The sequence below is a fragment of the Drosophila miranda genome (assembly GCF_003369915.1).
Source record: "Drosophila miranda strain MSH22 chromosome Y unlocalized genomic scaffold, D.miranda_PacBio2.1 Contig_Y2_pilon, whole genome shotgun sequence".
Lineage (NCBI taxonomy): Eukaryota > Metazoa > Arthropoda > Insecta > Diptera > Drosophilidae > Drosophila > Drosophila miranda.
Window position 1 is genome coordinate 5,983,655 of NW_022881614.1, and position 22,228 is coordinate 6,005,882.

Sequence of the window (22,228 nt, forward strand, 5' to 3'; positions counted from 1 at the left end):
GTCGCCCAATTACCTAACTTCCGACAAAATTTATGAGTGCGTAAATGGATTCGAGGCAATTGGGTTTCCTCAGTGCCTAGGTGCAATTGGTAGGAAATCAATAAGAACTTCAGCAATATGTTTACATATAAATTGGTTTTTAAACTTCCTTTTCATTCTAGATGGATGCCACATCGAAATAAAACCACCAGCACCTGAGGCAGTAGACCACCATAACTATAAGGGCTGGTATTCCACAGTCTTGTTTGCCCTAGTGGATTATAGGTATGCAAATATCTTGCACAAAAATATGTATTTAGCAAGTTGGTTTAATGTCCTAAATTATTTAAATCCGATTCTTTTTAGATACAGATTTACATATGTATGTAAATATCGGCTCTGCAGGAAGGTGCAATGACTAGATGATATACCAGAAGTCAAGCCTTGCAAAACATATCGAAGCATCGGCATTACTCCAAGAGAAAGCCAAGGAAATAAGCGGAGTAAACGTCCCTGTAATGCTTATCGGGGACTCGCCATTTAGGTTTTCTAAAAAGCTGATGAAACCTTACCCGTTTTCCACAGTCGCCTCTTTGGAACAGCGCACGTTTAACTACAACCTTTCCAAAGCTAGGCGAGTGGTGGAAAATGCATTTGGGCATTTAAAAGCCAGATTTCGAATAATCGGAAAAGGTCTTGATAGCCACCACAAAAATAATAGCGCCATAATAATGAGCTGTTGTATTTTACACAATATATTAAATATGCACAACAGCGCGATTAATGAAAATTGGGAGCTTGCAACAAATGAGCAGCGCGAACAGCCCGATACCAGCAACAGTTCTGCTGACTTTAATCAGTCAGCAGAACAGATACGATCTGCAATCGCAAAATATTGTGTAGACCGTAATGAAAATTAAAAACTTATTTATTTTTATTTTTTAAAACTTCTAATAAGTCGTTCTGGAATTTTGTTTGGGTGCTGATCAAGTCCTGCACCATCTTCTCCTGCCTAACGTCGTGCTCCTCCTTCTTTCTGTGGTGGTCCTTTTGTTGTTCGAGACGCTCCTGGGCGATCTCTGCCAGCCACGAAATGTCGGTCTTTTTCTTTTTCTTTGGCGGACGCCCAGACAAGGTGCTGGAGCTATAAGATCCGTCCAGGTCCATCTCAATAATATCCGAAAAGTACTATCAGGATCTGCAATGAACACCTTAAATGAAATATATTTTTTTAGCAATAAATTAATAAAACTTACTGTCGTTGTCCAATGTGCTCTGCTCCATGTTGTTTGCACTCAAGATGCCAAACCAGCGAACTTCAGCTCAGCGCCCTGAATGTGACGGTCAACCGGCGGTAATCTGATATCTTGCACATGCCGCAAGATCAGCATTATCGCTTATGCCAAGTCGGCTTACAGACTGTAGCTTTGTAGCTCTAAGTACATATATTTTGTAGCTTTTCATTCTTTGGCAATTAAATACTTTTGATTCAGCTTATGCCCCAGGTTGCTGGTGGCTCCTAGTTTTAGTTCTGTTCTTATAACGAAAGCTAACGCTTGTTAATAAACCTCAGGGACTTGGCAGCCCCCTGTTCTAAGTATGCCTTATCCGGGCAACGTGGATCTCTGCCCGGACGGACCGTACCCCTTCTCTGCAGCTCGTGGGAAAAGAATGGAAGAATTTAAAAACAAAAAAATGAGTCTGGCACTCCCCAAATGCCAACAGGGAGCAATCCCAAACAGGGGAAGGCAGCGGCCCAAAGGCCTGGCCCGACCCGCAAATCAGCAGGGAAAACCTGCGCGGCGGAAGATGCTAGGGAGAGCCCAAAGGGTCCCATCCCGGTGTCGGGGTGGGTGGTGAATTGGCTCCCAAAATCGATACCTTGGCAGAGTGGCTATGCAATCCTGCGGCTGCTCTGCCTGCTGGTAAAGTGGCGGGTGATGAATCACCATCTACTAGTGTCCAAGCCAAATCTTTTACATATGCCGATAGAAGGAGTGCTGGTAATATACTCCGTCGGCAGAACGCAAGCCAGATGTCCAGCCCGACGGACAAATGGATAAAGAAGGTTGAGTGGGCCTCGAAGGTGCTGCCGAACTTTGGCAAGGAAGCACCGAAGAAGGTAGCCCCTCAGCCAAAAAGGCAGCGCTCACAAGAGACTCCGGGGCCGACACCGAAGCGCTCCAGAGTCCTGCCTAACACATCATTCGCGCAGATTGCCAGAGAAAGGACGCTGATTGGCGTCCTGGACAAAGGCAGCGCGGACTCCCGGATACCTAGAAACCAGTGGAAGTGGGTGGAAGCGGCACTGGCCGACCACTGCTTCGAGCTGCTGGAAAAGCAGCCTGGCACCCCCCCCGTCTGCAAAGACAATGGCTGGTACCAGGGCTGCATAAAAATCGTAGCCTGTGAAGACGAGCGCTCCGTACAGCTGTACAAAGCAGCGGTAGCGCAAGTCGGGGAAGTCTACCCAGGGGCGAAGCTCGTAGCTGTAGACTGGAGCGAAGTGCCCAGTAGACCAAGGGCGAGAGTCTGGGTGCCCGCCTCCATGAAGGAGCCGGAGCGCATCCTAAAAATGTTGCAAAGATGCAACCCCCACCTCCCAACAGCAGATTGGAAGGTGGTCAAAGTTGAGACGACACAGGGCCCCACAAACCAGGCGGTGGTCGTCCTCAACAAAGAGTCGGCCCCGATTGAGGCTGCCAAAGGCGAGCTCAATTTTGGGTTCAGCTCTGTGACCGTAAAGGTCTACAAGTCGGATGCGGCGGCCGAGGCACGTCCTGTCGACAAGCCAGTTGAGCAGGACGCTGCCTCGGAGATCGAAGCACCCGACGATCACACAGAGATAGACCCAGAGGGCTACTCCACCGATGGCACGCTGAGATGCGACTTCGAGGCGATGTGTTGCCACGAGGAAGTCGAGGACGATCCGGATGCCGACATTACAGTGGTGGAGAACACTAAGGATGTCTCTGAGGCTCCTTCAGATCAATCTCCACCACTGTAAAGCAGCATCCGCTGCTCTTATACTCCGCCTCGAAGAGAGCGGAGCAGACGTAGCCCTGATCCAGGAACCTTGGATAGTGGGAGACAAGGTTTGTGGACTAGGGTCGAAGGAGTACAAGATAATTGTAGCTCAACATGAAGGTAAAACCCGCACCTGCATTCTCGCCAGAAAGCACCTTAATATCTTTCTGCTCCATAACTATAGCGATAGCGACAACACGGCGGCAAGCCTAGAGCTGAAAGGGACACATCTAAGGCTGATGTCGTCCTACATGGCCCATGAGGGAAACGATCCTCCCAAAGACCTGGTTCGCAAACTAGCCAGCGACAGCAAGAGGTCGGACATAGACCTATTAATAGGTTGCGATGCCAACGCTCACCACACTCAGTGGGGGAGCTCGAACACAAATGTAAGGGGTGAGTCACTTTTCAGCTTCATCATCAACTCAAATCTATTTATTTGTAATCGGGGCAACGACCCCACTTTTATAATTAAAAATCGACAGGAGGTTATTGACATCACCCTAGTGTCTTCCAACCTGTTAGACATAGTCAAGAGTTGGCAAGTCCTTGATGACCACTCTTTCTCTGACCACAGATACATCGAGACCACACTATCCCTCGAGTGTCCGAAACCTAAGGACTATATTAATCCCAGGAAAGCCAACTGGGAAAAATATAGCTCAGCCCTGGAGGACTTACTCCCCTCCAAAGCACCATCATGCCCTGACACAAAAGACGACCTAGATCGCCTAGTGAACAGGTTCACAGAGGCATGCAACAAAGACTTCGCGGCAGCGTGCCCCTCTAGCAAACCTAGGGGGAAAAAGAAACCCCCCTGGTGGTCAAAACAAATAGACATCCTACGTAAAAGCTGCAGGACCCTCTTCAACAGGGCCAAAAGCGCGAACGAGGAGAGCCACTGGGCAGACTACAAAATCAGTCTGTCACTATATAAAAAGGAAACAAGGAAAGCAAAAAGGGCCTCTTGGCAAAAATTTTGCTCGGAAATTGAGGAAACGTCAGAGGCCGCAAGGCTTCGCAAGATTCTCTCAAAAACTAACCCCTCGGTAGGGTATCTTAAAAGGAATGACGGCACGTGGACTAACTCCAGTGAGGAGTCCCTGCAGATTCTACTAGACACACATTTTCCAGGGTGCACAACCATCGAGACGGCACATCTTCCAGGAGAGGGACCGGTAACCTCGATGGATCACATCCTCACAAAACGTAACATAAGCTGGGCAATAAACAGCTTCAACCCGTTCAAATCGCCAGGCCCAGACCAGGTAATCCCGGCCCAACTTCAGAAGGCCGGGGATACGGCCATCAACTGGCTACAAGGTATCTTCAGGAAGATACTGGCTGTGGGTACAATCCCGCGAACATGGCTTAAGGCAAAGATAGTCTTCATTCCCAACTGAGGACAACTATACACCCTCAGTTGCTGTCAGGCGCACAGCATGCCTACCGGAAAGGAAAATCCACGGAAACGGCTCTTCATGAAGTGATCTCAGCGGTAGAGAAATCTCTGCATCACAAAGAGTACTCACTCATAGCCTTTCTCGATATTGAGGGAGCTTTCAACAACGTTGTACCGGGCGCCATTACAGAAGCCCTGACTGACCTGGGGGTGGACCGTCACTTGGTGATGCTCATTGATCAATTGCTCACATGCAGGACGGTGACATCATCGATGGGATCGTCCGCCCAGTCAAGGTATGTCAACAGAGGCACCCCGCAAGGTGGTGTCCTGTCTCCTCTTCTGTGGAACATAGCAGTCAACAAGATTCTATGTGACCTAGAAGGGGGGGGGGGCTGCAATGTCGTGGCCTATGCGGACGACGTTGCGATTATCTTCTCGGGGAAATACCCCAAACACTGTGCGACTTAATGTCCACAAAGCTAGCGCAACTGTCGGATTGGACAGAATCGCGCGGTCTGGGAGTAAATCCCTCAAAAACGGAACTCGTACTATTCACAAATAAATACAAGGTCCCGCCCCTCAACCCTCCAATACTACAAGGATGCAGGCTCTCCTTTAGCGACAGTGCCAGTTACTTAGGGTTGGTAATTGACAAGAAGCTTAGCTGGAACCTGAATGTCAAAGACAGAGTGAAGAAGGCAATGACTGCACTCTACACATGCAAAAAAGCTATTGTGCTAAGATGGGGTATGATCCCAAGCATAGTCCAATGGATATATCAAGCTATAGTTAGACCAATACTACTCTACGGAGTTACGGTGTGGTGGCCGGCCCTATCAAAAAGGGCGATCACCAAGCAACTGGGCAAAGTCCAGCGGACTGCCGCCCTATGCATCAGCGGAGCTCTTCGCACCACCCCAAATGATGCGCTAAATGCCATCCTATGCCTACAGAGCCTTGACCTCGCAGGAAAGGAACGGGCAGAAGCAGCAGCAATACGTCTAAGAGACTCAGATCAATGGGTGACACAGTGCATAGGTCACTCAGCCATATTAAATAATAGCAGTACCGTCCCCTCAAAAACAGACTACCAAGTTCCAAGAGAGTACACAGACACTCCCTTCGACACAATCATCCCTCACAGAGACGAATGGCTCGAGGGACTCCCAGGCCCAGATGGGGCCATAAACATCTTCACAGATGGATCAAAGTTGGACGACAGAGTCGGAGGGCGGAGGGAATCTACTCTGAACAGCTAAGCATAAGGCATTCCTTCAGACTCCCAGATCATTGCAGTGTCTTTCAAGCGGAAGTCATAGCAATCAGGGAGGCTCTAGACTGCCTACAAGCGGCTGCCGTCACGGCAACCAAGCTAAACATTTATAGCGAGAGCCAGGCTGCGATCAAATCGCTAAGCGCGATTTCCTCGAACTCGGCCACCGTGGCAGACTGCCGCCAATCTCTGCACGAGATGGCTCAGCAATTTGCTATTAGCCTGATTTGGGTCCCGGGCCACCGGGACATCGAGGGCAACTGTATAGCGGACGAGCTGGCCAGATCTGGCACTACAATCCCCCTTCTCCAAGACAAGGAGGATATCTGTATGCCAATGGCCACCTGTAAGCTCATTATCGCACAACTCGGCAAACATGGCCGACCATGGACATGAAGCGCACCTCAGAGCTCCTCAAGTTAAGCAGGAAAAGGTGCAGCGTAGTCACACGTTCCCTCACGGGACACTGGCTAATAGGCACCCACGCTAACAGGCTGGGGGCCCCACATAACGATTTTTGTCGCAGCTGTAGAGACGAGGAAGAGGAGGAGACAGTGGAACATCTGTTCTGCTCCTGCCCAGCTCTCAGCAGAAGAAGGCTACAGCACCTGGGCTCAGCCTTTCTACACGACATCTCAGAGATGTCCAAACTATGTCCCAGGAGGATAGCGAACTTTGTGAGAGCATCTGGATGGGATAATTGCTGACAGGAAGTCTCACAACGCAGGAAGGAAATGATCCTATGCGGTATCACAACGGGCCGAAACCGGCCTAAGTGTGACGGGTTCCGAGCGAGCCCGGCAGCCGCCTCAACCTAACCTAACCTAATAAACCTTGCTCCGGCAACCAGCCGTAAACACTTTGAATTATGAATTCTATACCACTGTACCACAAGGCCAGTGATAAGAGAGACAGTTATCTCTCCAACATAATCTTCATAAAGGATTCTATACCACGGAACCCGCACGAGGACCACCGCATCAAGCAGCTAAGGCTACTTGGACATACGGACAACTTAATTTACACATGTGAATTTTTGCGTGGTCCGCGCAAATCTTCAATTTTCTCCTTCCATATGTCAATCAGCAGGCTCTCAAGCGCGGCACTCCATTTCACCCTGCCGCCTGCTGTTGTTCTCTTGTTTGCTGCATTGTGTAATAATATTATATATTATAAACAATAAAAAACAAATATATCTCTATTCAACGTACCACTGGAGGAGTTTTCTGGCACTAATACTGCAAGCTCTCGGGAAAGAGATTGAATCGCTTCTTATCGTCTGTGGCCACCACATCGACACTGCCCAGCAGCACGGCACAGCCGGAGAGCACATCCACGGCCAGAACGAAAATGTCCAGCAGATAGAGTGCCCTGTTAACCTTCTCCTTGTTGGAGGCCTCGGCCAGCAGCATCTGGATCTCCAGGAATATTTCCATGATCCAGTTACAGGCATGTTCATCGCTTCCAAAGGCATAAAGAGCAGCAGCCAAGTGGCGATAGAAGAAGGAGCGCTCCTCCTTGCGCTTCTAGTAGACATCAATAGTGGGCGTCAGCCACTTGAGTGGGTTGGGCAACTTGTCGTTATACAGCACCAGATAGCATCGGATGATGGTGGCCTTTTTTAGCTTGCCTATGACCGTCTCCCACCAATTGGCGGGCGTGGTCAGCCCGTCAATGGCATTCGGATGCAAAACGGCCACCACCTCTGTGTAGCGCTCAAACAGCCTCGAGTCCATGTGGCGCTCTACAATCAGTGTGAAAACATCCAACACTTCGGGTAGGTCGCACTTTCCCGTGAAAATGTACTTGACGCTGTCCAAAAACTTTTCAAAAAGGCATCCTGCAAACAAGATGATACAAGGTCATCGCCTGGACAAAAAGCAAGCAAAAAAAAGTGTAAACTCACCCTCGACAAAGCCGTTTATCTGTGACTCTTTAAAGCAATAGAGAGCCACTTTCTCGGCAAAGTTCTTTATGATCTGAAGGCCCACGTTGCTGGCGATCTCCGGTAGCAGTGAGAACAGTAACAGCAGATCCTCCTCGAAGCAATTAGGCTCGAATTCTACCAGGAAGTTCTCTAGCAAACGCTTCGCTGTGCCTGAGCTCGACGCCTGATTCTTGGCTATCATGATGCTGTACTTCCTCGCATCGAAGGATAGGTGAAAGAAGCTCGTCAAGCAGCTCCAATCGAGCGGTGGTATCGGCTTGGGAAATTTCTTGGACAGCGCCCTGAGTGCAAAGGTCACTGCATAGGGCTCTGACAAGTAGTCTCCGAAGCGGGCCTGGCTCACCATGTAGTTGGTTACTGCACGGAGCGGGCTGGTCCCGAACAAACCCACTATCTTGCGTGGCTCCGGCTTGCTCTCGGGCAGGCGGTAGACTCCGCTCCGAAAGCCGTTTATTTCGTTGCTTATGCGATGGGAAATCAGATCAGCTGCTGCATCTCCACATTCCGGGCGAATCTTCTGTAGTAGCTGCACCCACACCTCGCCGGGGACGGTCTCTTCCTGCAGATCCACCACCTCTCGGCCACTAAGTCCTCCCACTGCTCCACCGACAATCTCAAACCGAAATTGAGCCGGAATGTGCCGCAGGTTGAGCGAGGTTCCTGGCTCATAGCTCTTTAGGGCTGCCAGAGCCAGAGCTGACAGAAGACCGTGTTTGACTTGACATTTAGGGCGTCGACAAAGGCGAAAACATCCTGATTCTCGCAGGCATCGAACGACTCCACAAGATTGGCCAGATCAAATGCAATCGCAATGTCCGGATGATAGTTGCGCATGTGGGCCGGCTTCAGTTGCTTGGTGGATATCCGCTCGCACTCATCCGACTGTTGGAGGTCGAGCACACGCTGCACTATCTGGTTAGCCAGAGCCAGCCCCTCGGCGTGTATGAATGCAGTCTGAGACAGCGACTGAATGATGCCATCCAGACACATGTTCAGAATGTATTCATGGCCACAGCGCTCCTGCACGACCACGAAGACAATGATCAGCAGCAAGTCGGCCAAGTAGAAGGGGGACAAGACGTGCAGCACTTCCGCCAGCAGAACCAAGAGCACATGGTAGTGATTCCGCGTATGCTCCCGAGTCGCATGCAATACGCGAAGCAAGCACTGCAGACTGGGACGATGATCAATGCCGTAGTTGGCCAGCTGTTTGATCAGGCAAGCCTGGTAGATGCACAGATCGATGGACTGGGCATGATCCGACTGCTGCAGGAAGTAATCGATGGCCTCGATCACCAGGATGCTGGTGGATAGACAGGTGCTGGCATTGTTGAACTTGCTCCACGATAACAGCTCCTGCATCAGGGCTCTGGCCTCTGGCTGGCTCTTACTCAGGCCGAGCAGGCAAGTCCAGATCGGCTTGACATCGTGCAGCGTCTGTGGAGTGCACAGCACATAGAGGAACACGGGACGCAAATACTCAATGCTATGATTGCGTATGCTGAGGACATAGTTTGTATATCAATCAATGGTTGACTTTGTTAATCATTGAGGCCAACCTCTTGTCATGGTGCTGGCAGATGCCGATGATCTTGTTGCTCACATCATTCATGTTGACGCTGGAGTGCTGCTGAAGGCTGAAGGCCCACTATGCTCTCTGTGATGATGGCAAAGTGCATCGGACTGAAATGGAAGATAGTCACGATGGAGGTCAGAGAATCCAAATGGGTGGGTGTAATAACAATTTACAGGGCTTTGATAATCATGATGTGCAAGCTAACATTAAGGTATAACGAACAGCTTTAACTGGCGTTTAGCTCAACTTCCGTTGCAGCACAGAGACGGCTAACGACTTGCACATATGCAAGAAAGGAGTGCAAAGCGGGTAAGTCGCTTTGCGTTTGACGGGGGTAATTACAATTCACGCGTTGGCCAGCGGCGATTGCCTCCGGATGACGGCGTCTGGCCACTCGGGCCCTGTAATTGTGGTTTCTGCCCTGCAGGCCAATTAATATGCAATCCTTTTTGCCTGCACTTATCAAGGCTAATTCCTGCATTACATGACCGTTTGACGTCCTTCAGAGTGGATAGGGCAACGCAAACATTTCAAGTTCAATGACAGAGTTTTTTCTCGCTTTGAATATATCAAATAAACATTTGTGAGTGAAGCAAGGCCAGCAGGATGTGGCATGTGGGCGTTGTGGACAGAGTCCAAGGAACATGTGCGTGTAGGGAAACGGCTAATAGATTTTATGGCGCCCCGGGCATAATCCCAGATCTAGGTTGGGGACTGGAAGATTGAGCACCGCGGATTGCGGTCTGCGGAAATCAAGTCAATGTCAAACAGCTTGGATTTCCTAGTCCTAGTCCTTTCATTCTCCCATTTATCACATGACGTGCGAAGTGCCAGGGCAATTAATTTGTAGCGCGCGGCACGGCACGTGGCAAGCGGAAATGCGAGTGATTGCGTGCCGATTGGAAGAACAATATTAAGAGCAGTCCCAATCTGAACATTGGCAACATTGCAGTCTGTTGTACTCCTCTCTGCTCGCAGTCAGTAATTTATGCACCTTTGCGAGCAATTTCGCAATTAGATTCACTGCGTTCCATTTAGCTTGGCTGCTGCTGCCACTGCACTCCGGAAGTACATAGGCGTGTGTAATGTGGGTCGGGTCGTCGTTTCGGTGCATGTCCTTACCCTGCATTGCCCAGCATGGAGAGGAGTGTGTTCTGTACACTGTTGGCATCCAGCACACCCTCGTCGACCAGGCGCACCAGGGTCTGACAGCTTATCAGACTGAGCTGCATGTGCTCGTGCTTGCATTGTGTCTTGAGAAAGTCAATTTCCTTGATTTGATGTTCGGCCACATGCTTCTCCCGGCTCTCGACGATTTTGTTGTAGACCTTCTCCAGGCAGGCGGCCAGCTTGACCACCGAGCTGTTGGGTTTTATGCTGCTGAACTCCTCCATGGCTGCAACTGCTGAAATGGCAACAACAATTCACTCAGTTAACCTGCTACAACTTTCAATGCCCACACACAACACCAGCGACAAAAACGCGATTTATGGTTTGTTTGGGCCCCGTGGCACACAAGGCAATTTGAAAACGTTGCGGGGCGCGTGTCCTTTCTGCTACTCGGCCGCCATTCGAATGCCGAAGCTTTTTGAACATTGCCGCGTTTCCATTCTGCAATATCGCGCGTGATCCACACACCGCACCAACACACTCACGTCAACCCCTCTACTGCTTTCCGTACCTTTCCCCGGGCTACCTCATTTCATGGCAAAGCGTGAACGTTTAAACTGCCAGTTTGTTCTCACGTCGTTTAAAATAGCGAAATACGTGCAGAGAAGGGAAATAAATGGAAAATGAGAAAACGGGGAGAATCAAATTTGAGGAAAGCCGGCTATGGAATGGAACAGCTGTTCGGCCACAAATCCAATTGAGATGGCAGTGCTTCGATAAGTCACGACAGCTGATCTCATAAAAAGTATACCGTAAATATAATGACGAATATTATACGTATTCCTCGTTTTTGATATTCCGTCGCATATTACTAGCTTAACAGAACCCTCAGCGCTGCCCACATAATTTTATCCCATTAATTTATCAATTTTGTATTTGACTGGTTTATTTTAAATACTTGCTTTTATTGGATTTTGTCTAAAAAAAGGTTGACCAAACTTGACCGCCAAAGAGAAATTGTTTGAAATATACGGCACCAATTAAGCAATGAGTGTACTTGAATAACTTCCAACTTACCACAAATTTTCCTATGCCTACCTTGGGGCGCACTCAAGCACCTTGTGGTCATACATTAGGTCTCGGCCTCCTGCGGCCGACATAAATTGGCCGACCAAGACCTTTTCAATTTCCAACATAAGTTCTACTTTTGTACTGAAACTCTAAATTTGAAAAATGTTAAAATATATACGAGTCGGACATGGGGTGGCAGTGCGGTGGGGTGAGCACACACATAGTTTGTGTGGGTAAACATAATTTGTAAAATTTAATGAGGCAACCGCGACGACGCGACCGACAAATCGGGCTCGCATTTCGTTGCCTGGCTCCTGGCAACCTGCGGAAAGAGAGCAACAAAAAAAATAACATAAAATGGGATGATGCCCTGAACGGGCGCCACCCCTGCGTTGGGTTGCGAACCACCGCCAACCAGGTTGCCCAGAGATTGCTGCAAGGCGCGCAGTATGCCAATGAGAATCTGCAATGCCATAAGATAAGATGCCAGAAGGTAAAGATCAAATAAATCTGTGTAGAGACGTTGCACTCACGTCGAGGGCCAAACCAACGGGTGAGGATTGGGGTGCCAAGAAGCGGCGGAGAGGATATTCAGGTTAGTGTGAGGCAATAAAGGAACTGAATGCCGGAAGCCACTGCCGCCACCAAAAAGCAAACAAAAAGTCACATGCATCAAACGAAAGTTAAGGCAAGGCAAAAATACTAGGTACGAGTATATATGAATATGTTTTGGATTTGGAAATATGTAATTTCAACAAGTCGATGGCCGCATGTCCGGCAGCCTGACCTGACCACGCCCACATTGTCCGCAAATGTTTTCAAATAAAATTACAGCAGGGAAATGTAATTCCGCCCTAAAGCGAAAGTTTATCCACCGAAAAGCCAAAAATTGCTGTTCTCCTTCGCTCTCCATTTTCGTGGCTGTGTGTGTATTTGTGTGTGTGTGTATCTGTGTGCTTGTGCCGGTTTGTATCTGTATGTACGTGTCTGTATGCTTGCCACACCGCATCGTATTTGGTTGGTTGTTGTTGACTTCTCCTGTTCCTCCTCTGGTTTCCGCTCGTGCACTTCCTGGGTGTCGCCTGCAGGAGAAGCGCTTTGTTGCAGCTGCTGCTGCTGCATCACGTATACGGTGCGTTGCCGCTGACGTGGGCGCTTGACGCGGTGGCGCGGCCGTTTCACAATTATCACCGATGTGGCAGGCCCAGTCGGAGGCGGATTGTGTGTGGCGGGCACGATGGGCCCTGCGGCTCCCACAACATGATTCTCAATGATTTCGCTGCGGTCCGACTAACACATCAGCGGAGAGAGGGTGCATATATTGATGAGTTCTGGTTTGTCGACGCACTGTCGATGCGCTATTCATCAATCTATCTAACTCTATCTCTCTGGGAAAGTCCCATAAATAGTTTTACAATTGATAAAGTTCAGTTCTGCTTAAAGTAGGAGCTTATTCCTCTGTAGGGGTACTTTTCGACACTTATGCCAGCAAATTCCAGGAAAAATTCCCCGAATACTTGTCCAAAACTTTACACACGAGTATTTCCTAAGCGATTTTCACTTGCTATTCGCAACTTGCTGGAATTTGTACATTCTTCTTGTATAAATATGCATACTCACGTCTTGCCTGATCAACGAATACTTCTTTGGTGGCTTAATCCTCTGGACATTATTGCTGACGGTGGGCAGAGCCGGAGGCGCATCTGGGCCAGAAGTGGGCGAGACGGCCACTGGCGCCTGTTGGACCGTGTGCTGTTTGGAGGAGATGGCCGTCTTGCCGGGACTGTGTGCCTCAGCGCCAATATAGCCGTGTTCACCAGCGCTGCCTCCCAGCAGGGCACTGGCGCCCACTGAAGGATTAGCCTGGGCAGCGGCATATCCAAAGCCATCAGTGCGTCCTGCAGACAGAGAGAGAAGCAGGATAAAAGTGTAACTAAAATTAAATCAATCAAGAGAAGTGTAGATATTTCGTACCGTCAAGGTTATCGCCTAGACCGCCGCTGGTCGTGAGACCCAGGGGGTGCCGGCCGAGGCGCTGAGGCCGCCGTGGGCAGAGTTGCCAGTGAGGAGGCCGCCCAGTCCAGCATCGGCGTGGTAGCCGGCAAAGTTAATGCCCACCTTGCCATCGCGCAGCATAATCAGCTGCAAGGAGGGAGGTTCAGATGTGAGAGATGTGAGGCTATAGCGAAAAGTTCGCTACTCGTTGCGTATACGTAATTTAATTGAAAGTTTCCTGACTTCCCAGAACTCGCCCACGAAAGGTCGGGAGCTGGTCAGGATTCTGGCTTAAAGCTTGGGCTTGCCGAAACTTTCCATAAGATGTTTTGTCGGGTTTTCAGTATATTAATAGTTACAAGTTTTGTCAAAACTTTTGCTGGTGCAAACAACACAAAACACTTTGTGTCCGTTTAAGTAAGTTTCTATAATTATTCATCTTTTTCCGCCATCTACGGCCGTGAGCCTTTCGCAACTCTGCTGTGGTACGAGTATCTAAAGTCGGCTAAGGTCGGCCGAGATGCCATGAGACCGCAATTCGACGTCTGTTCAGAAATGTGGACAAATATTTGCACAGTTTGCCGATGAGAAGCGGATAGAAGATATCGGAGTAGGTGCGATAGATAAAATCGTCGGAGAGCTTCAGTCTGTGCGTGGAGAATATTTTGTGCTAGTTATCAATAATTATGACAGGTTCCAACACAGTTGAAAAACGCAAGCAAACACCACCGACAATGGTTTTATTCCCAGTGGCATAATGATCTCTGAATGCTCTTTCATGTTTAAAAGTTGAAGTAAATTTTGAAAATTTGATTTTCGATTTGTTATAGTAAAGAGCTTTAAGGGTATTAATGGTACTCTTTTGCCTTGCTCTTTCTTTTGCAAGCCATAGTGCAGTCATGAATACTGCCTTCTTTGGGAGTTCTTTGACCCTGACCACCTCCTAAACCAAGTCCAAGAACTCCACCCAAAGTGAGTTATCATGAGTTATCATGAGTTATCACGACAAGAACGAGATAGAGAGTCACAGAGAGAGAGAGAGAGAGAGAGAGAGAGAGAGAGAGAGAGTAAGAGTGTGGGAGGCCAGAACACCTGCCACTGATAACAGCTTTTCCATGGAGAGAGACACAGCGACAATACTTTATTTGGCCACCTGAAGGCTGCTCATTTGAGTTTCATACGTCTGTGGGACGAGCACGAGAAGAAGGTGGAACCAGGGAAAGTGAAAAGTGGAAAGTGAGTGCCCTGCTACACAAAAGAAAGAGGAGAAAGAAAGCATTGGCAGAACCAGAACCAGAACCACAGCCAGAACGTGGCCTCAGAGTACTCGCAGAGTGGACGAGGCGGACACATGTTGTCATGTTCACAAATGCTAGGGAATGGGAATTAAAGAGCAGTCAACTGTTGCTGCTGCTGCTGTTGCTTCTGGGGGGCCTCAGTCACCTGGGGACATGTCAAGAAATATGCCAGCCTGCTGTACACGGAAGACGTGTACCTAACGCTAGAGACCCCAGGCAGAGATGTGGTCTACGGCTCGCAGGTGAGATAAACAAATACATATATTATACACTAATTTATATAAATTTCTTAATCTCCACTGGAATCGCCACCCATACAGAATGCCTCTGATAGCTACATAATTACGGCTCTGCATGTGGAGGACCTCAGCCGCAGCCCCCCAAGTGCCAACGGGGTTGATGGGGCCGAGGAATCGGCACATCTACAAGTGTCCGTCTATGGGCTGGAGCTGTGAGGTGTATCTGTGGGATCGTATCTTTTTAAGTGCGTGTGTGGGAGAGCGTGTAAAAGCTGTAAATATTAATTACTATAGAGGCGACACTTGGATTGGCACTTACATTGTCAAGTGTAATAGTCACTTACATATGCATAGTATATACATATATATAGTATGTATGTATGTGTAGAAAAGTAACACTCTACTCTTATCTTTAGGCTCTTTAAGTCTCCCCTCAATTCGAGAGGATTTTCAACTCATTCGACATCAATTAAACTTTGTTTTTGGTAATAAAATACTTCCGCTTTGACAACATACATATATGTGGTGTGAGGACCCATACTGGGAGCCTCACATAGTAACAAGAGTTAATTGATTAAGAAGACAACCTGAAAATATAAGACATCGCAATGGAGCGAGATTTGTATCAGTAAAAATCATCTTCTATGTTAGTAAATAAGCTAGTTAATTTTTGCATAGCCGAAATCCCGCCAAACGGCCAGCTCACACAGAATAGCCGCAAAGAGAACAGCGAAGAGAGAGAGCCACGCTCAGCCGGCAACAGAGCAGATCTCTTTCGAGAAAGTCCCGTTGGCCCGAAAACGAGCGCCAGGCGTGGTGAGAGCGTCGAGCGACCGTGGCGAGAGCGGGAGTCGATTTTCGGAAGCGAGCAAAGACGGAACGCCGCGGAGTGACTAGAAAAGCAAGAAAAAGTGTTGAACGGCCGGGCGCCCGAGAAGTAGAGAAGAATGGACGAGCTGCAGGAGCACAGACGCCGGATCCGCGGGTGAGCTGGCCGATGGCCAAGGTAGTAGTAGAAGTAGCAGGGAGTGCGAGGGAAACCATGCCAATAAAACTTCGATCATATGACTAAGAATTCTACTGCTTCCATTTGCTTTCCCCGGTCGGACCACCGGCTGCAGTCATCTCTCCCCTTTCCCCTTCCGTTTTCCTGGCTGTTTTCGGTCCCTACGCTCCCGCTCTGACTCTGGCAACAAGGTTTTACCCTGCTGGAGTGAGAAGCGGTATGCGTTCTCTCCCTTTCCTCCTCCTCACCGGACCCGCGGCTCACCTCGACCTTGGCAACAGGAGTTTTTACCCTGCTGAAGTCGGGGTGTGCAGCGTCCCTGGTGAGTTTCGCACCGCCCGGCTCAGCGCCCGCTCCCCTCTCCTCACCATCACCCTCACCCTTCGTGGCCTAAAGACCCACAAGTAGATCGCGTAGGTAGCGCCGCATCAAACCGAGGAGAAATTTATAGGGTATCAATAGGAAAATACGGTACGAAGGTACAGGCCAGCAGCGAGCAAAGCGTGGCCGAAAATCGGTACAATCCCCGTAAGCCGTCGGCAAATTGAGAGGAGAGAACGGGAGAGAGGAAATGAGAGAGGAAAACGACAGAATGAAAGTACAGCCCGCAGCCAAGCAAAGCATAGCGATGTTCTTCCCATGTCCAGCAGAAAGAGAAAAAAAACGAGGGGGAACGTTGTGAGTTGCTGCGGAGACCGCAACTCTACAGTTATACCCGATACTAAGTCAGTATGGCTCTCCTCCGACAGACGCCGCTAATATTAAACGACACGACAAGGAGTGCGTGCGAGAGAGACAGAAAATCAGTCTGAGCGTGACGTCGGGTGCTGCGTAGCCAGTGCAAATTGATTTGTTCCTTTTGGCTATAAAAATGATCTGATCTGATCCAGATTCAGCAATCTGATATATATGATCATTATCTATGATTCTGCGTTTTTAGTTTTCTCGTATCCTCAATATTGTGGATGCAACAGATTTTCGTCCTTTGTGGGGGCGGAAGGGGGTGGGGCGAAATTTTGAGATATACGTTTTATAGTGAGATCTAACAGGAGTGCGGATACCAAATTTGGTTACTCTAGCCTTAATAGGCTCTGAGATTTGTGAATATCCCCAGATTTTCATCCTTTGCGGGGGCGGAAGGGGGTGTGGCGAAATTTTGAAACAAACTCGTCTCGGTCCGATATATTAGGAGTGTGGATACCAAATTTGGTTGCTCTAGCTTTTATAGTCTCTGAGATCTAGGCGCTAATGTTTTACTCTAAGCAAAGCCGGCTATGCTACGTGTGTGTTAGAGAGAGACAGGGCGAGAAAAAATGAAATTGTTTTCTTGATTCTGGCTATAATAATTATACGATCTGGTTCAGATTTTGCACTCTAGAAGATATAGTCATCTTCTACGATTCTGCGTTCTTAGTTTTCTCGTATCGTCGAAATTGTGGATGCCACAGATTTTCGCCCTTTGTGGGAGCGGAAGTGGGCGGGGCAAAGTTTTGAAATATTCTTGTAGCAGTGACATATCACAGAAGTCTGGATCCAAAACATCGTTGCTCTCGCTCTTATAGTCTTTGAGCACTAGGCGCTGAAGGGGACGGACAGACGGACAGACGGACGGACGGACAGACGGACAGACGGACAGACAGACATGGCTCAATCGACTCTGCTATTGATGCTGATCAAGAATATATATACTTTATGGGGTCGGAAACGATTCCTTTTGGACGTTACACACATCCACTTTTACCACAAATCTAATATACCCCAATACTCATTTTGAGTATCGGGTATAAAAAAAAATCCAAGCACCAGCGACGAAGCAGCACGCAAAACAGAACGAAAATTCCGTGGTCCCCGTTATACTCGGGCAAAACCATGCGGGATCATAGCGCCCGGTACAGTGGGGAAAGAGCCAAGGGCAGCCAGACCTCTGTTACATTTCAGTGGGGAGAGAGGGGGCGAAGACCGGAGAACAGTTCTGGGCGTCGGCGGCGGGGATGTGCCGAACGACCCACGAGTATAATACATGCAATTATCCCTTCCTCATACTACCCGCACCCCCGATCTTCGACTATTTACCTAACCATTCGCCCGCGGCTCTCTCGCGTGGTGTTCTCGGCCGATTCCGAGACGTCGACGTCGGCAGAGGCTCGGCCGTTCAGCCAGACCCAATATAAGCCGGGTTGTACACAACGCAAAAAAGGACAGTAGTCCTCAGCCTTCGGTCAACTTACAACGTGTGAAACAGAGTAGTCCTCAGCCTTCGATCAGTATACAACGCGCGAAAGGACAGTAGTCCTCAGCCTTCGGTCAACATACAACGTGTGAAACAGTAGTCCTCAGCCTTCGATCAGTGCACAACGGGCAATACAGTGGTCCATATCCTGCAGCATACAACGTGCGAAAGACAGCGATCCCGCGTCTCCTGCCCATCTCGCGCTCCCTCCGTAGCTGAACACGAACTAACGGATTCTCATCGGAACGATCCTGCAGAAACCAACGACTAAAGTACCCCTGAACAAGCGCGGGTTAATTGGGTTGCCAGCCCCGTGTCCAGGTCCCCGACCAGGACGGCCCACCGGTAATTCACCACCGAATAGTCTCGCACGCGTCCTCGCTGTTTAAGGATTCAGAGCCCCGTCTTTCGCCGCATCATTAGCTACGTTTTTCGATTCTTCGGGCGACGCCCCAGACATTCGATCGTGGACCACGTGCAGCAGCAGTGACCCGGACCAACTCAGCATGGGAGTCAAGTGGATTTCGGTTAGGCGCAAAAACGAGTTGGAGATGATTACCGCGGAGCTTGGTTTAGACAGTGCTGGAACTGTCGAAGAGTTGAGACGTCGACTCGCGACCTTCGCAAACTCGGCCGATTTACCGAGTACGGTGCGCTCTCGGTTGGAGGAAATGGAGGCCCAGTACGGAGTCGCCGTGACTCCACTTTCTCCCCGCCCTTCTACACTCGCGCCTCTTAGCCTACAAACCCATCCCCCGGCTGCGTATGATGTCGTACCCGCCAGTACCCGTAGTATCGTGGCGTCGGGATCCGCTGTGCCGGTAGAAAGCCTGCTCCACGGCATCGACGTCGGTGCCGCGCAGAGAAACCTGCACGGTAGCAAGGACCCATCAACGAAGGGGCCCACCTGGAACGAAGAGCATTTTAACGCTACGATCACCGAGAAAATGGTCCGCTGGGGAATCGTGTTTGATGGGTCCGGCGATCCGTTAAGTTTCCTTGAGCACGTGCAAGAGAGGGCAGCCACTTATAGGATAGATCTACGACACTTATCACAAGGAATCCTCGGGTTGTTGACCGGTCGGGCCGAGAGTTGGTTTCGAACGAGCCGCCTCAGTGAAGAACCATGGGAGATCTTCCGCAAAGAGTTTTCAGAGTTTTTTTTGCCTCCCCGGTACTTTCAACGGCTAGAGGACGAGATCCGAACCCATTTTCAACGACCAAAAGAAGCGTTTAAAACGTACCTCGTGGACATTCGACTAATGATGCAGCGCGCGGGATACCCCGAAGCTCAGGAATTGGAAAGGATATACGATAACATGCTCCCGGGATACCAGTTGTTTACGAGGCGAAAAGATTTTGATTCTCACAGAGTCACAGAGAGAGACAGAGAGAGAGAGAGAGAGAGAGAGAGAGAGAGAGAGAGAGAGAGAGAGAGAGAGAGAGAGAGAGAGAGAGAGTAAGAGTGTGGGAGGCCAGAACACCTGCCACTGATAACAGCTTTTCCATGGAGAGAGACACAGCGACAATACTTTATTTGGCCACCTGAAGGCTGCTCATTTGAGTTTCATACGTCTGTGGGACGAGCACGAGAAGAAGGTGGAACCAGGGAAAGTGAAAAGTGGAAAGTGAGTGCCCTGCTACACAAAAGAAAGAGGAGAAAGAAAGCATTGGCAGAACCAGAACCAGAACCACAGCCAGAACGTGGCCTCAGAGTACTCGCAGAGTGGGCGAGGCGGACACATGTTGTCATGTTCACAAATGCTAGGGAATGGGAATTGAAGAGCAGTCAACTGTTGCTGCTGCTGCTGTTGCTTCTGGGGGGCCTCAGTCACCTGGGGACATGTCAAGAAATATGCCAGCCTGCTGTACACGGAAGACGTGTACCTAACGCTAGAGACCCCAGGCAGAGATGTGGTCTACGGCTCGCAGGTGAGATAAACAAATACATATATTATACACTAATTTATATAAATTTCTTAATCTCCACTGGAATCGCCACCCATACAGAATGCCTCTGATAGCTACATAATTACGGCTCTGCATGTGGAGGATCTCAGCCGCAGCCCCCCAAATGCCAACGGGGTTGATGGGGCCGAGGAATCGGCACATCTACAAGTGTCCGTCTATGGGCTGGAGCTGTGAGGTGTATCTGTGGGATCGTATCTTTTTAAGTGCGTGTGTGGGAGAGCGTGTAAAAGCTGTAAATATTAATTACTATAGAGGCGACACTTGGATTGGCACTTACATTGTCAAGTGTAATAGTCACTTACATATGCATAGTATATACATATATATAGTATGTATGTATGTGTAGAAAAGTAACACTCTACTCTTATCTTTAGGCTCTTTAAGTCTCCCCTCAATTCGAGAGGATTTTCAACTCATTCGACATCAATTAAACTTTGTTTTTGCTAATAAAATACTTCCGCTTTGACAACATACATATATGTGGTGTGAGGACCCATACTGGGAGCCTCACATAGTATCAAGAGTTAATTGATTAAGAAGACAACCTGAAAATATAAGACATCGCAATGGAGCGAGATTTGTATCAGTAAAAATCATCTTCTATGTTAGTAAATAAGCTAGTTAATTTTTGCATAGCCGAAATCCCGCCAAACGGCCAGCTCACACAGAATAGCCGCAAAGAGAACAGCGAAGAGAGAGAGCCACGCTCAGCCGGCAACAGAGCAGATCTCTTTCGAGAAAGGCCCGTTGGCCCGAAAACGAGCGCCAGGCGTGGTGAGAGCGTCGAGCGACCGTGGCGAGAGCGGGAGTCGATTTTCGGAAGCGAGCAAAGACGGAACGCCGCGGAGTGACTAGAAAAGCAAGAAAAAGTGTTGAACGGCCGGGCGCCCGAGAAGTAGAGAAGAATGGACGAGCTGCAGGAGCACAGACGCCGGATCCGCGGGTGAGCTGGCCGATGGCCAAGGTAGTAGTAGAAGTAGCAGGGAGTGCGAGGGAAACCATGCCAATAAAACTTCGATCATATGACTAAGAATTCTACTGCTTCCATTTGCTTTCCCCGGTCGGACCACCGGCTGCAGTCATCTCTCCCCTTTCCCCTTCCGTTTTCCTGGCTGTTTTCGGTCCCTACGCTCCCGCTCTGACTCTGGCAACAAGGTTTTACCCTGCTGGAGTGAGAAGCGGTATGCGTTCTCTCCCTTTCCTCCTCCTCACCGGACCCGCGGCTCACCTCGACCTTGGCAACAGGAGTTTTTACCCTGCTGAAGTCGGGGTGTGCAGCGTCCCTGGTGAGTTTCGCACCGCCCGGCTCAGCGCCCGCTCCCCTCTCCTCACCCTCACCCTCACCCTTCGTGGCCTAAAGACCCACAAGTAGATCGCGTAGGTAGCGCCGCATCAAACCGAGGAGAAATTTATAGGGTATCAATAGGAAAATACGGTACGAAGGTACAGGCCAGCAGCGAGCAAAGCGTGGCCGAAAATCGGTACAATCCCGTAAGCCGTCGGCAAATTGAGAGGAGAGAACGGGAGAGAGGAAATGAGAGAGGAAAACGACAGAATGAAAGTACAGCCCGCAGCCAAGCAAAGCATAGCGATGTTCTTCCCATGTCCAGCAGAAAGAGAAAAAAAACGAGGGGGAACGTTGTAAGTTGCTGCGGAGGCCGCAACTCTACAGTTATACCCGATACTAAGTCAGTATGGCTCTCCTCCGGCAGACGCCGCTAATATTAAACGACACGACAAGGAGTGCGTGCGAGAGAGACAGAAAATCAGTCTGAGCGTGACGTCGGGTGCTGCGTAGCCAGTGCAAATTGATTTGTTCCTTTTGGCTATAAAAATGATCTGATCTGATCCAGATTCAGCAATCTGATATATATGATCATTATCTATGATTCTGCGTTTTTAGTTTTCTCGTATCCTCAATATTGTGGATGCAACAGATTTTCGTCCTTTGTGGGGGCGGAAGGGGGTGGGGCGAAATTTTGAGATATACGTTTTATAGTGAGATCTAACAGGAGTGCGGATACCAAATTTGGTTACTCTAGCCTTAATAGGCTCTGAGATTTGTGAATATCCCCAGATTTTCATCCTTTGCGGGGGCGG

General features: G+C 49.2%; 2 protein-coding genes and 2 pseudogenes across 2 annotated transcripts; 2 read left to right on the forward strand and 2 right to left on the reverse strand.

Annotated features, from left to right (window-relative positions):
• Positions 1-705: 705 nt before the first annotated feature.
• LOC117193575 lies at positions 706-10,966 on the reverse strand (annotated as a pseudogene).
• An 815-nt stretch (positions 10,967-11,781) lies between these two features.
• On the reverse strand, positions 11,782-13,552 carry LOC117193574 (annotated as a pseudogene).
• Positions 13,553-14,376: 824 nt separating this feature from the next.
• LOC117192938 lies at positions 14,377-15,993 on the forward strand. The gene is made up of 4 exons (XM_033397667.1): positions 14,377-14,407; positions 14,506-14,620; positions 14,777-14,924; positions 15,003-15,993. Exons 1-4 carry the CDS (start codon positions 14,377-14,379, stop codon positions 15,135-15,137), a joined length of 429 nt encoding a protein of 142 aa, XP_033253558.1. The 3' UTR covers positions 15,138-15,993.
• Positions 15,994-17,984: 1,991 nt separating this feature from the next.
• On the forward strand, positions 17,985-21,158 carry LOC117193573. Its single transcript, XM_033398320.1, has 2 exons — positions 17,985-20,089; positions 20,168-21,158. Exon 1 carries the CDS (start codon positions 18,664-18,666, stop codon positions 19,618-19,620), a length of 957 nt encoding a protein of 318 aa, XP_033254211.1. The 5' UTR covers positions 17,985-18,663; the 3' UTR covers positions 19,621-20,089; positions 20,168-21,158.
• The last annotated feature ends 1,070 nt before the right edge of the window (positions 21,159-22,228 follow it).

Bases quoted from the DNA above. Each gene is read 5' to 3' on its own strand.
- LOC117192938 (XM_033397667.1), top strand. From the start codon at position 14,377: ATGAGTTATCACGACAAGAACGAGATAGAGA. The intron at 14,408-14,505 runs GTCACAGAGAGA...TTTTCCATGGAG, and splicing joins CGACAAGAACGAGATAGAGA to AGAGACACAGCGACAATACT. The intron at 14,621-14,776 runs GTGAGTGCCCTG...TGGGAATTAAAG, and splicing joins GGGAAAGTGAAAAGTGGAAA to AGCAGTCAACTGTTGCTGCT.
- LOC117193573 (XM_033398320.1), top strand. From the start codon at position 18,664: ATGGGAGTCAAGTGGATTTCGGTTAGGCGCAAAAACGAGTTGGAGATG.